Source organism: Mastigoproctus giganteus, chromosome 13 (genome assembly GCF_048544385.1).
Source record: "Mastigoproctus giganteus isolate SK-2022 chromosome 13, ASM4854438v1, whole genome shotgun sequence".
Classification (NCBI taxonomy): domain Eukaryota; kingdom Metazoa; phylum Arthropoda; class Arachnida; order Uropygi; family Thelyphonidae; genus Mastigoproctus; species Mastigoproctus giganteus.
In genome coordinates this window covers 159,503,918-159,517,537 of record NC_143587.1, presented here as the reverse complement: position 1 = coordinate 159,517,537, position 13,620 = coordinate 159,503,918, and the positions used below count along the sequence as shown (strand labels likewise).

At 35.6% G+C, this 13,620-nt stretch overlaps 1 protein-coding gene across 3 annotated transcripts in view; it reads right to left on the bottom strand.

The window, feature by feature from the left end:
- LOC150076551 (ubiquitin-protein ligase E3B) overlaps nucleotides 1–13,620 on the bottom strand; it is a 711,739-nt gene that overhangs the window by 604,547 nt on the left and 93,572 nt on the right. For all 3 annotated transcript variants that reach the window (XM_090387665.1, XM_090387666.1, XM_090387667.1), the window contains exon 5: nucleotides 10,200–10,256. In XM_090387665.1, coding sequence (XP_090243791.1) covers nucleotides 10,200–10,256 — 57 coding nt within the window. The remainder of the gene's footprint in view (nucleotides 1–10,199; nucleotides 10,257–13,620) is intronic.

The following is a 13,620-nucleotide window of genomic DNA, read 5'->3' as shown; positions in this document are numbered from 1 at the left end:
GTACCCCTCGCACCTGACCATTACTGGTCATGCAAATTCTTGTCATGACACAGACAAAATACCAGCAGATAGCAGATGGTTTAGAGGTTGCTGATAAGAAACCTCTAAACCAGTCCAATTCACCACTAGACTAGCTCACTTCCATTCACCACACCAACCAGTCAGATTGCAGGAATACCATACAAGACAAAGTCATATTAAATCGTTTTTCAAGTTGTTGCCCACCAGCACTTATAATGATAAGGGCCTATCAAGTGCAATTCTCCATTATCATCCACTGTATCAGTAGTAGTAGTGGCATGTGATGCAAGAAAGCAAGTGTATGAGCTTATGCAGCATCAGCCAAAAAAAAAAAAAATAAATAAATCACACCATTCCCTCCAAATGCCTGTCCAGTTCCTCCTTAAATTTATTTAACCTATCAACTTCCACAACGACAGATGGAAGTTTGTTCCAGCAATTAAAAACCCGCTGGCTAAAGGCAAATTTCCGCACATCTATTCTACATCTGTCCTTTCTTAATTTGAATTTATGCCCCCTTACGTTCGTAATCTGAACAAGTGGAAGGATCCCATCAGAATTCATCGTGCTCAACCCATTCAAGGCCTTATACACCTCAATCAGATCACCGCGCAGGTGCCTAGTCTCCAGCCACTGCAATTTGCAGAACTTAAGCCTCTTGGTAAGAGGATCCCTTCATTCCCTTCACTAATCTTGTTGCCCTTCTCTGTACACGTTCAAGCAAATCTACATCCTTCCTAAAATGAGTCCTCCTCATTTTAAGTGGCAACTGAAGGTTAAACTTCAGTTGCCACTTCTTAGCCCATCTGCCCAAATTATCTAGATCCTGTTGGAGTAGCACACTGCCATTACTGTCATTAACAACCCTGCCAACCTTTGTATCATCTGCAAACTTCGACACTAAACCTGATATACCTTCATCAATATCACTGATAAATATACAAAACAACAGAGGACCCAACACCGAACCCTGTGGGACTCCACTAATAACATTAGTCCACGAAGAGCAGCACTCATTGATTATCACCCTCTGTCTTCTCCCACTCAACCATCCTTTATCCATTGTAGCAATTTACCTTTAACCCGGTCTAAGTCCGCCCTGTTTTTGTCTAATTTTTAACCCTAACTCGAAAGTTGCTCCCCCCGAAGAAAACTAATAATTTTCATAATTTCTACTCAATTTTCCAAATTGAAACTCTCAATATACATAAACAGAAGTATATTCTTTGATTTCCTACCTTTAGCGCTCAGCAAAAACTATTAATTCACTCTAAAACAGCAAAAATGTACGATCACATTTCAATTTATTAAATTTTGATGTCGGCAAAACAAGATCCAAGCTTTGAAAATAAAACGCATTACAGCATTAGTTCAAAAATTCGCGCGTCAGCTCGGCACCTCTGGCTAAAACGAATCAACGCAAGCAGAGAGATAATTGACTGGTCAAGCTTACGTCATTAACGTTACCAAGGTGATCCAAGGAGAAAATGAAACTGTAAACAACTTTCGTGGAAAACAAACAGTTGAGCATCATTACTTGCGAACACTAATTTGCATGGCTCACTCACAACAGTAGCTTTATTGCTTTTCGTAATTGTTGTACGAAAGAATTGCAACGAATTGGTTTTGAAAAACTAAAATATTGCATTTCCTTTCTTCAATATGTATTATCTACTAAAAAAAATCAAGGAAATTCATCTACTGGAAGCTATACTGGAAACGGAAAGAAAAAACCTGTCGTAAAACTGATCACTACAATGCGCATTTCATAAAAAAAAAAGTTTGCTTTATTGTAATTGTTTCTAGAGGACTAAATCGGAACAGCAGTTTCATGGATGTATATTTGATCTTACGAAATTTCAAGAAAATATTTCTATTCATAGCTGCGTTATAAACTTTGAAAACTGATATCGAAGGAACTTCACATGCATCTCACCTGGTGTACAAACGAAAAAAAAAAAAAAATGCACAGCTAGTAATAGATTATGAGAACAATCCATTACTCGTAGCGAGGGATTGGGAAATTGTAAGTAATTGTTATTGAATACTTCAATATTTCCTTGATATGCATTTGATATCATCAAAAAATTTCCAGAGAAAAATTGAATTTTCATTATCACACAACACCCGAAAAATTCACCATAAAATGTCATGTGTTTCAATGTTTGAATTCCAAATGTAATTTCACTTCTCTTGCGCTGACAGAGTAGCTGTTCACTGAATGAAGAAAAACAGGGTTCATTTTCATGAAATTTCCAATTCCCTTCTTTTACTTGAGGGGAAAAAAACTCCTTAAGGGAGGGAGTCCACCCTTTCTAGTCCAACCCTGGAGAGAGAGAGAGAGAGAGAAATAAAAAATACCCTTTTGGTGGGGAGAAGGCCAAGAGATTGTCAAAGGTCCACAGCGCTAACTTTCATTTATTTTATTTATTATTATTTATTTATTTTATTTTATTATATATATATATATTTTTTTTTCTTGTGTTGTTCTAGCAATCTATCCTGGATTGGGGCTTTCCTGGGCCGGGATAGTGCTTCTCCTCTTTTCTCCTTCCCTCTTCATCTTATACAAGTTTTTCTTTCCTCCCTGGGAAACTTTTTTTTTTTGGCTGATGCTGCATAAGCTCATACACTTGCTTTCTTGCATCACATGCCACTACTACTACTACTAGTAGTTCCCCAGGGAGGAGGGCGTGCAGTTAGTAGGGGAGATCTTGCCCTCCTGCTAGGGACGAGTACCTGGAGGCAGTCATCCAGGTGATCACTGCTTCCAGGTAGCCAGAATGCCCAAATACATCACAATACAGAACACACACACATAAGCTCACAAACAGTTTTTCTTTCCTGTCACTTTCTCCCGTGCGGAATGAAAAAATTTTTTCTCTCTCTCTCTCTCTCTTGCCTTCCTTTTCATCTGTCTTCATCCAACATGGGATATTCCTAAGCGGGATGATTTTTTTTGTTTTTGTTGTAATTTTCCCAAATGTAATTGTATTCAAACAATTTTCCCAAATTGTTTGAATACAATCACATTTGATTTTACAAAATTACAAAATACAATTACAAAAAAAATATTCCTGTGTTCAAACAATTTTCCCAAATTGTTTGAACACAGGAATATTTTTTTATTTTCAATGTGTATTTTACTATCGTATTTCCTTTCTTCAATATGTATTTCAATACATATTGTAATAATTTACATATTGTAAATTTCTTCAATACATATCGAAGAAATTACAATACATATTCTGTCTACTGACACAAAATCAAGAAAATTCAACTGAAAGCCACAGCAGAAACGAAAAAAAAAAGAAAAACACTTTGCTGTACTATTGTTTTAGGGAACAGTATTTAGCATTTTTACTTTCTAACAATATTTCACACTATTGCTCTGTTACAATGTTTTGCTTTGTTGCTTTATTGTTGTAGCGAACAATATCGTGCACGACATTTCATCACAGATGCTGGAGTTCTAATTAGTCAGTTCATCCCAGGATGCAGAATTACTAATTAGTCCGATTTTGGTCTGGTGCTCATTTGATAAAAAATCCAGAATAATTCCTCTGGAAATATTAGCTAGTGAACTGCATTATAAATTTCAAACATCGCTGTATTGCTTATCCTTTGAGTCACCGCATGTTTTCGCCTTGTACAATTATTTTATTGTGGACACTTTCTTCCAGTCAGTAAAATCATTATTATACCTATAAAGTAATTCGTTATGTTGGGGGAAACTGTTTTTGCTCCTAATTGATGTAGCACTTTCGAATTTCGCAAAGTGGATTATTTGAACACAACATACATTAGAAGGTCGGTAAAAGAGTTGATAATTGATGGGCAGCATTCCGACAAACAAATTTTCTGTTTATATTACGTGATGACCACATGGTCAGAGATCCCGAAATGGAGAGAGAGAGAGAGAGAGAGAGAGAGAGAGAGAGAGAGAGAAAATACAAGAAACCGCACTGCATTTAGCAGTCACCAACTCATCTGCCAAAAACCACAGTAAAACAATAAAAGTGATGGGGAGTAAGTCTATTTGTCAGCGGAGTTTATCTGTTTATTGCAGTTCAGAACAGCATTATGACCGTGGATAGTGAATTTATTCGGCTTCTGAGCTAAAACAGAATTTCTCCCTTTGCGATGACATCAAAGCGTAACAAGCAAATATCTTCAAACGATACTTTTTGAGCAGCCGTTAGTTGTAATCTGTTAGCTTTGTATTGTTACAAATATTGCGGTTATGTGAACAATACACATTTCAAGAAAGAAAGAAATTCATAGCGGATGATTTTTTTTTCTTTCTTTTGATGCACCAGTTTCGAAGTTTATAACGCAGCTATAAATAAAAATATTTTCTCGAAATTTGGTTAGAAGATCAAACCCAGGAAACTGCTGTTCTGATATTGTTTACTAAATACAATTACAATAAAGCAAACTTTTTTTTTTTTTTTTATCAAATGCGCATTGCAGTGTTATCAGTTTTACACCAGTTTTTCCCGTTTCCAACAGATGAATTTCCTTGATCTTCTGTTCGTAGGAGCAATACACTGTTGAAGATAGGATATACGATCTGTTCACCTTCCATAAACTGTTATTGGTACTGTATGGCTTTATTGCTTCTTATGTCAAAAACAGTAGCTCCTGTTCGTCTTTTGTTTATTTACACTTCTCCCTTACCATCTCGATCTAGCTGTATGGGTGACGTGATATATACTTCCCACGCTTCGCTCGTATTCAGGCGGAGTTGTTTATCAGAACTGCTCCTCTCCGTAAAAAGAAATTCGCGCACTTTACACCAAGAAACAAATCAAGTGTCGGGTTTCGTAAGCTCTAGGCTGGTTAGGGCGGGGGTAAAAAAATTAATTGAAAAGGCCTAAAAAATTGCATACTTGATGTCACATTTTTGTCATTTGCGTGAAATTCAATAGAAGGTTTTGAAAATTTAAGTGGGAAAATTCAAGAAAACAGTTCTGGCTCCAACTATAGTGAGTTTCAGCTCTGTAATTAGAGTAAAAATTATAGAATTAACTTGCTGAACCCAGTTGGGGCTGGTACGTACCCCAGCGGACGGGGATACGGTTAATACCATTCTGCTCCAATTTGTACAGTAGTCTTCCATGCACAACAGTGTCAAAAGCTTTCCTGAAATCCAAATATATGATATCAAAATTATTTTTTCCATCCAGTTCCTTTGTAACTTCATCATAATATCCTATCAAATTTGTCAGACAAGACTTTCCCTTAACTAACCCATGCTGTGTCTGAATTTTTGCTGCAGTCTTGTCTAGATGATCCTGCAATGCATCTTTAACCAGTGACTCTATTATTTTACCCAGAACAAAAGCTAAACTAACTGGTCTGTAATTATTCGTGTCAGCCTCCAATCCCCTTTGTGAATTGGGGATACATTTGCCCATCTCCAGTCCATGGAAAACTCCCTGAGTCCAAGGATGCTCTCATAATTATGGCTAAGGGTTTGCTTAGTTGCTTTGCCACCTCCTTTAATATAACTGGATAGTATGCCACACTGGATGTCAATTAATCAGACCATGTGCTCTTCCACACCATCTAATCTGCTGAGGTTAGCGGCATTGTTTTTTGGAATATATTTTTCCAGGATTTTTTGACAATATTCCACTCTGGACAAGTCATGATGTGGCTAAAAAGAAAGAAAGAAAGAAAGTGTTATGTTGCTTGAAAAACTTTTTTGTTCAAATACACACAGTGATGGCTGTGGAATCAGAAAAGTTTCCAGGAATGTCATTGTGCAGAAGGGAAGTTAATGCTCACAGAAAACATACGAACATTATATTCTTCAACACTCTGGGTTATTAGGTGCCTGTGGTTGAGAGCTGTCTATTTTTATTGTGAATCTGTAAGTACTTTTGCCTTCATTCAACAAAACTGCTACACATTTACCTACAACCCCATGGAAATGCAGAATGCAAATATTAAATACACTAACTGTATATAGAACACATTTAATTTTAATGTACCTTATACATACTGATACACATACAACATACACAAAACACAATAAATATATTTCAAGTACAGAATTCAAAGCAAACTTTAAGTTCACAATAAGTGAAAGGTCATTCCAAATTCAGCACTAGTCTGAAGTAGGGGAATACTTCAAAATTAAAGCCTTCCCCCCCCCCCTTTTTTTTGTTTATTTGTTTTTGCAGAAAGCCACAAATAAGCAAACCAAGATCAAAAATTTGTAATCAGCAAGGAACACCGGCATTACAAAGAATACATGACCAGGATTATCATCATCATACCAATCACCCATTATCGAGGCTGCAAACCTAGGATAGCAAACATCTCCAGTTTATAATTAAGAAACAAAATCTAAGGAAGTGCATCCAGTTGACATAGATGGACACTCATAGACGGGCAATGTTGAGTCAGCTTGGTGTGACATCTGGGAAAACGAAAATGAGGGTAGGAGTTTGTTATAGACCTAATGAGTACAATGAACAATTATACAGAGAAATAGAGAGGGCCAGTAAATCACAGTGTCTTATAATGGGGGATTTGAACTTCCCAGATATTGACTGGAACTTGTGGGTTAGTCACTCGCACATTAGCAAGGTTTTTGTGGATTTATTGGATGATTGTTTTCTACTACAGCAAGTTAGGGAGGCAACCAGAGGGAGGAATACTCTCAATCTGATTATCAACAGTGATTATTCATGCATTAGGAATTTACAGATAAAGGAACCACTAGGTGGCAGTGATCACAGCGTGCTGTGTGGGATTCACTTAAAGATGTAACTACCAAAAGGGGTAAAAGGAAGGGTTGTTGCTTTCATAAAGGTGACTACAGTGATCGCAAAGATTTTTTTTTTTAAGTTCCATACAGTGGGACCAGCTGATGATGTTACCAACAGCAAATTCTGAATGGGAAGCATTCAATGAAGTAATTTTGGAAGCTAGTAGACTTTTTATTCCAACTAAGAAATACTGTTCTAGGTTTAGGCGCAAATGGATGTCAGATGAATTAATGAGACTTGTGGCAGAGAAAAAAAATGCATGGGATGCATATAAATTATCAGGTGACACAGAAGCCTATAGTAGATGTAAGCTAGTTTGTAATCAAGTAACAAAGGCAGTTAGGCAAGCGAAGGCAGATTATGAGAAATCTCTGGCAAAGGATGCAAAGAAAAACAGAAAAGACTTCTTTACTTATATAAACTGTAAAAGGAAGGGAATGAATCAAATTGATCCACTTGATATCAATAGTTTAACTGTAGAAGGTCATTCTCAGATAGCTGCCAAACTAAATGAGTATTTTGCTTCTACATTCACACATGAGGAGTTATTCAAGGAAGAGAGGAGCAAACGTTTACAAACTCTAACAGGTAGTTAAATGATTTTGTAATAACTGAGAGCAAAATGGAGGAGAAATTGTTGAAGTTAAACATAAGAAAGGCACCTAGGGTGAATATTAGCACCAAGGGTGAATAAAGGCACCTAGGGCCATAATTATGAGAGCATCCTTAGACTCCAGGGAAGTCCCTACAGAGTGGAGATGTGTAAATGTATCTCCAATTCACAAATGAGATTGAAGTGTGCCACGAGTAATTACAGACCTGTTAGTTTGACTTCTAATCCAGGGAAAATAATGGAGTCACTGATTAAAGAAGCATTGCAGGATTATCTAAAGAAGACAGCAGTAATAATTCAGGCACAGCATGGGTTTGTTAAGGGGAAGTCTTGTCTGACCAATTTGACTGGATACTATGATGTAGTCACAAAGGAACTGGATGCAAAAAATAATTTTGATATCATATACTTGGATTTCAGGAAAGATTTTGATACTGTTGCACATGGAAAACTACTGTACAAATTGCAGCAGTATGTCATTAAGGACAAGTTGCTACAATGGATAAAAGGAAGGTTGAGAGGGAAGGACAGAGTTATCAACGGACACTGCTCTTCGTGGACTAATGTTATTAGTGGTGTTTCCCAGGGTTCGGTGATGTGTCTATTGTTGTTTTGTCTATTTATCAATGATATTGATGAAGGTACATCAAGCTTAATATCAAAGTTTGCAGATGATACAAAGGTTAGGAGGGTTGTTAATAACAGTAATGACAGGATGCTGCTGCAACAGGATCTGGAAAAGTTGGGCAGATGGGCTAAGTGGCAACTGACGTTTAATATTGACAAATGCAAAGTACTGCATATGGGTACCAGTAACCCCAGAGAAATATACCAACTGGGTGGTGTTACACTCAGGGCAGTGGAGAATTAAAGAGATCTGGGGGTAATTGTGCAGTCAGATATGAAGTTTTCTGAGCAGTGCAGACAGGATGCCAGTCTCGTCAATGATATACAGGAATTTTGCATGCAGGGATAAGGTGATTATCCCCTTGTATAAGACAATGGTCAGGCCACACCCTGAGTACTGCGTACAGGTCTGGAAGTCTCATTTTAGGAAGGGTGTAGAGTTGCTAGAACGAGTACAGTACAGATAATCACAACAAGACTGTTGAAGGGAACAAAGGGATGATCTTACGAAGAAAGGCTTAAGTTCTGCAAACTGCAGTGTCTGGAGACTAGGCACCTACGAGGTGATCTGATTGAGATGTATAAGGCCATGAATGGATTGAGCAGGCTTAATGCTGATGGGATTCTTCCTCTTGCTCAGATTATAAACCTGAATGGGCATAAACTGAAATTGAGGAAAGACAGTTGTTGAACAGATGTGTGGAAATTTTCCTTTAGCCAGCAGTAGTTGATTGCTGGAACAAACTTCCATCTGTTGTTGTAGAAGTTGATAGCTTAAATAAATTCAAGGCAGAACTAGACAAACATCTGGAACGAATGGGTGAAATGGGAAGGTTTTTTTTTTTTTTTTTTTGGCTGATGCTGTATAAGCTTGCTTTCTTGCATCATATGCCTCTACTATGCTAATTTCTTCTTGTTTCAGCCAAGCCGATGATATTCCAATTCACATTTTTTAATTCCTTTTCCAGGCCTATCCTATCTTATCTTATCTTATCTTGGCGATCTTACATTGTAACAGGCCAAGTTCAGTTTCTGTGTATGACAGCCTGGTCTGTACCCAGAGATTCTTTACACCCTCTGCTTCCACCCTGATCCTCTTGCTGCAATAAGAAAGAGAGAATGAAAGCCACTGGGGACTTGGGGCCATTTGTTTCATCGTGTTGTCATACTTAATAAAGTGCTAGAGGGTTTGGTCTTTTCCTCTTCAAGCCGACCAGGCGTCTTGAAGAGATCCACTCTACACATTCATTGCCACCAAAGTGACATAACAGGGCTTACCAACAATAAGGTGTGAATGATTGAATTTTAGGGAGGCAGGCCAACAGCACTTCTCAATCTGCTAAAAGAGAAAGATATTGGATTCAGTGTTTTAGACCGAGTGCTTGATAACACACAGAATGCCTGTTCACCCTCTTAGGCCCCTAAATAGTATGTGATATTAATTATTAAAATAAACACTGAACACTGTATGTAATTTACCAAATGTTTATTCTGAAAAAATTGGTCAGAAAACATTGTTTTATATTACATTATAAAATTCATTTGATCATAAAGAAAAGCATGAATTTTAGCATTCTCAGTGATCTCCTTCAGCCTTTGTCAAACATGGAAGAAAACATCTGAAAACAATGGGCAATGCAAATGTAAACTACAAACAGTTCAACATTTAGATGAAATCAACTTTTTATCAGACAGTACTTAATATCAGATGAGTTAAAGCCATAGCAACTTATCTGTATAGTATGTACATTAAAATTGACATGGACTACTGATCTCAGGATCTTATCTCTAAACCTCTCGCTTATCAAAAAATAATTCCATATTTATTCCTGATGTATCTATTTGTTGTTGAAGAGATAATTTGCAAACTGTTATGCAGATTCTGTCAAATAATTTATTTTCACTATAAATATTTGTAAAATCCAAGTAAATGCAAAACTATAACTGTCAATATTAAATCTGCTATAACTGATATCATGATACCACTAATTGTTTTGAGCATCATATTATGTGTCAATTGATATTTTACACAATCATAGAAATTGACAGAAAATAAGAATGTGGTGATGCATTAATATATAACCATTATCGTCCCACTTTTAATTTGGTACTGGAACCAGAAACAAACAGGTTTTAACAGAAAAAGAAAAGCTTACCTTAAGAGAATTACAATCCATACTTGCAATTACGTATCTACATAGGCAATCAAACCTCTGTAAAAAAAAATAAATAAATCTAACATGAACATATGCTAAGAGACAATCACAGAAGAAATAGCATTCATCTATTTCATTAATTTTAAGGATGATTCTCAACTTCATAGAAATATAACTCTTATATGCTACAGAGAGGGAGACAGGAGCATATTGGGGTGAGGGGGGCATATGCCCTACTTTAACCAAAAATTTGAAATTAAAGAAAAAAGAATGTAGGAGGCCTTTCGCTTCTCTATTCTCTCAAGGTGTTTACACAATATGTTGATTAAATGTCATGTGATTAGTTGTCAAAAAACTATATAACAATGACATAAATATGGTGTGAGAGAGAAATTTTTCTACTTTTCAAGGTATTTTGCGATCACTAATTAAACAGCCTTAGAATTATATTTTTCACCCTTCAAATAGATTCTGATGGACTCCGAAAGGAATTAAGTTAATAATTATTGTGATGAACTGCTGTAAGAATTTGCACATTTTTCAGTATCAGCAGTATAACAGCTAGCTTTTCCATGTTTTTTTTTTTTTTTTTATTAATTGCATTAAGTTACTGAATAATAGAGAATATTCATGGAACACTTACAAAACACAAATTTAGCGGGAGCCAAAGAACTGTTTGCTAATATTTTATTACATATGACACACTGTGCATCAGGAGCATCTTTATTTCCAACACACATAAAGCCGAAATTCAAATAACTGTCATTATACTTTTGTTTTGGTCTTTTGTTGATTCCTATTTTTTCACTTCGGATTTTTGGGGAACAAAAGGCTGCAACTGTTCATCCTCACTTTGAAGTGTGACAATATTGTGTTCGTTTTCATCAACCACAGTTGCCATACTAGAAGTACTTGCTTCTCGTTTTTAAAGTTCCTTTTTTCAACCACAAATCCATGGTCACATATTTTAATAATATTTCAAAACACTAATGATTATCAAAAAAAAAAATTTATACAAGGAAGTGAGTTTAGTTATGATATCGGTTCACTTCCTCCTCTCCTTCAACCCGTGTACTCCAGCCTAAATCACATACAAATGGCATATTAGATCGCTACTGTATTTCAGCATACTTCTCAGCATACCTCTCAGCATACTTCTCTATGCAAAAGCCTGCCAAAATAAAGTGTTCCACAGTCTATTTGATTATTAGTCTATGCCAGTATATTAATAACCGAAAAGAAAAAAATATGTTAAATGAAACAAAAGTGGTGTACGCTACAAATGTGAAAAATTTATTTATTTCATTTTATTTTTTAATTATTAATTACGTTTTTTCACAGAACACCTGTTCACATCTCGTGGAACACAGTTTGAGAAACGTTGATCTAGACAATTATGTAGAAAAATTAAGTTGTTAATAAAAAATTACAAGACTGATTTGCAGTGCAGTGTAAACATAAATATATTAAATTTCGAACTGCTCTGTGGAGGGATAAATTCAAGTCAAAGATTAGCCTAGTCATGCAACCGAGTACTTGTGCAATAAAATATTTTCCCCAATGTATATAAACTCTTAAGTATTTTGACTACCCTGCCAGTAACAACATCTACCATAGAAAGAATGTTTTCAACTTTGAAATATTTGAAAACTTATTTAAGAAGCCCTACTTGGACAAGACAGAATGAATGGACTAGCACTTTTTTATATTCATAAAACATTACCTGTAAATACTGACGACATTTTTAACATTCTACAGAAAAAAAAGGAGTAGAAAGTAAAACATTATTTTGTAAAGTTAAGTATAATTCTTTCTTGTAAATTATATTTTGTAATTTTGTTCTTTTCCTTGTAATTTTTCTAATTTTCTTTGTAAATTTTAATAATTTTAATGTGTACATGAACACATTTTATTCATGCCTTTGTTTATTTTGTTACCTATTTCAGAATTTTGCTTACTTTGAGTGTAATATTGTTTTTTTTTTTGTTTTTTTTTGTAGTTTTCAATTTTTGTAAACAATTTTATACATAATTTTAGTGTATACACGCACTTCTATTATTCTTTCCTTTTATAATTTTCTTACATATTTCATAACTTTGTTTACTCCACGCGTTGTATTGCTAAATGTTTGGAAATAATAATTATTGTCATTTTTTGTGATTAATACTTATTATTATTCATATGTTTTCCTAATATTCAAATAAAGATAATCAATCAAACATTATTTACATGCATATAAGTGTTCCTAGGTCTATCAAAAAAAAACCCCAAAAACCTGGTCGCCATGCCTTCCCCCCCCTTACGATGATACCTGGATACACCACTGGAGAGAGATGTAATAGTTTGGGCATGGCATGGCAAGCTCTCTCTAAATTCTCTCTTTGGATAACATGCAGATCATTGGAAAAAAGTTACTGACTACAGAATAACTTTGCTTCCTTGCATGATTTAGCCATTCTAATACTAAACCTCAACTTGCTACAGCAGTGAAGAGAAGACTAAGGTATTCCAATTCTTTTGTTGTTGCAAAAAGTGATTACGTACATAGTTAAAGATAAAAGTGAATGATGAAAAATTATTGGAAAAAATGATATGACAATAAAACAGTTAAATGAAGAGATATTTTATGTTCTTTTGAAAGTGTATTGAAGGGTACCTTGTCATGCAGGTAAACATTATGGAAGAGAAAAACACTGCTGCATTTAAGAAAAACAATTGGTTCCCTATGATAAAACAAAAACAATGTTGTAAATTCAGAATTCTGATAAATAATAAGAGTAAAAATGGCAATACCAAGGGTAAAATTAAACTTTGAAAAGTTATACATTTCAAACTATCATCTAACTCTTAAGCTATAACAATAGAAGTATCTGAAAAGAGATAGACTTAAAATATAATTTCCCACTGCTAACTTGTTTTCATCTCTTGTTCATATTGCCTCATTAAAGCCAAGCACAGCACAAGTGCAGCTTGTATTGTGCTTGGTTTTAATGGGGCATGCGATTTGGAGAAGCAACCTCTCCACCTGAGATTCTCTGAGACCTACGAAAAGACTGTCAGAAGCATAGTGGGGGGGGGTGTCACACTGTGTGTGTGTGCGTTCAAGAACAGCCTGAGAGAGCAGAAGTTTGCACTGATTGCTGTGTTACAAAGTGGTGAACTTCAGGGATTTGCAATAAATGTGAAAATCAAAGTTTCTCCATACACTGCTCACAACTGTAAGGGGGAGGAGGAAAGCAACTTTCAGTATTCTTTTGAATTTCAGTTTCCTACAAAAAACAGAACACCAAATTAAGAAACCCAGGCAACCAGTACACCTACCCCCTGTATAATGGAATGGGAGCAGGCACTAAACCTATTATGTACATACATCTGAGTGGACCATGGTTCAAGCCCATGTGAGTGCTAAATATGGTGAATG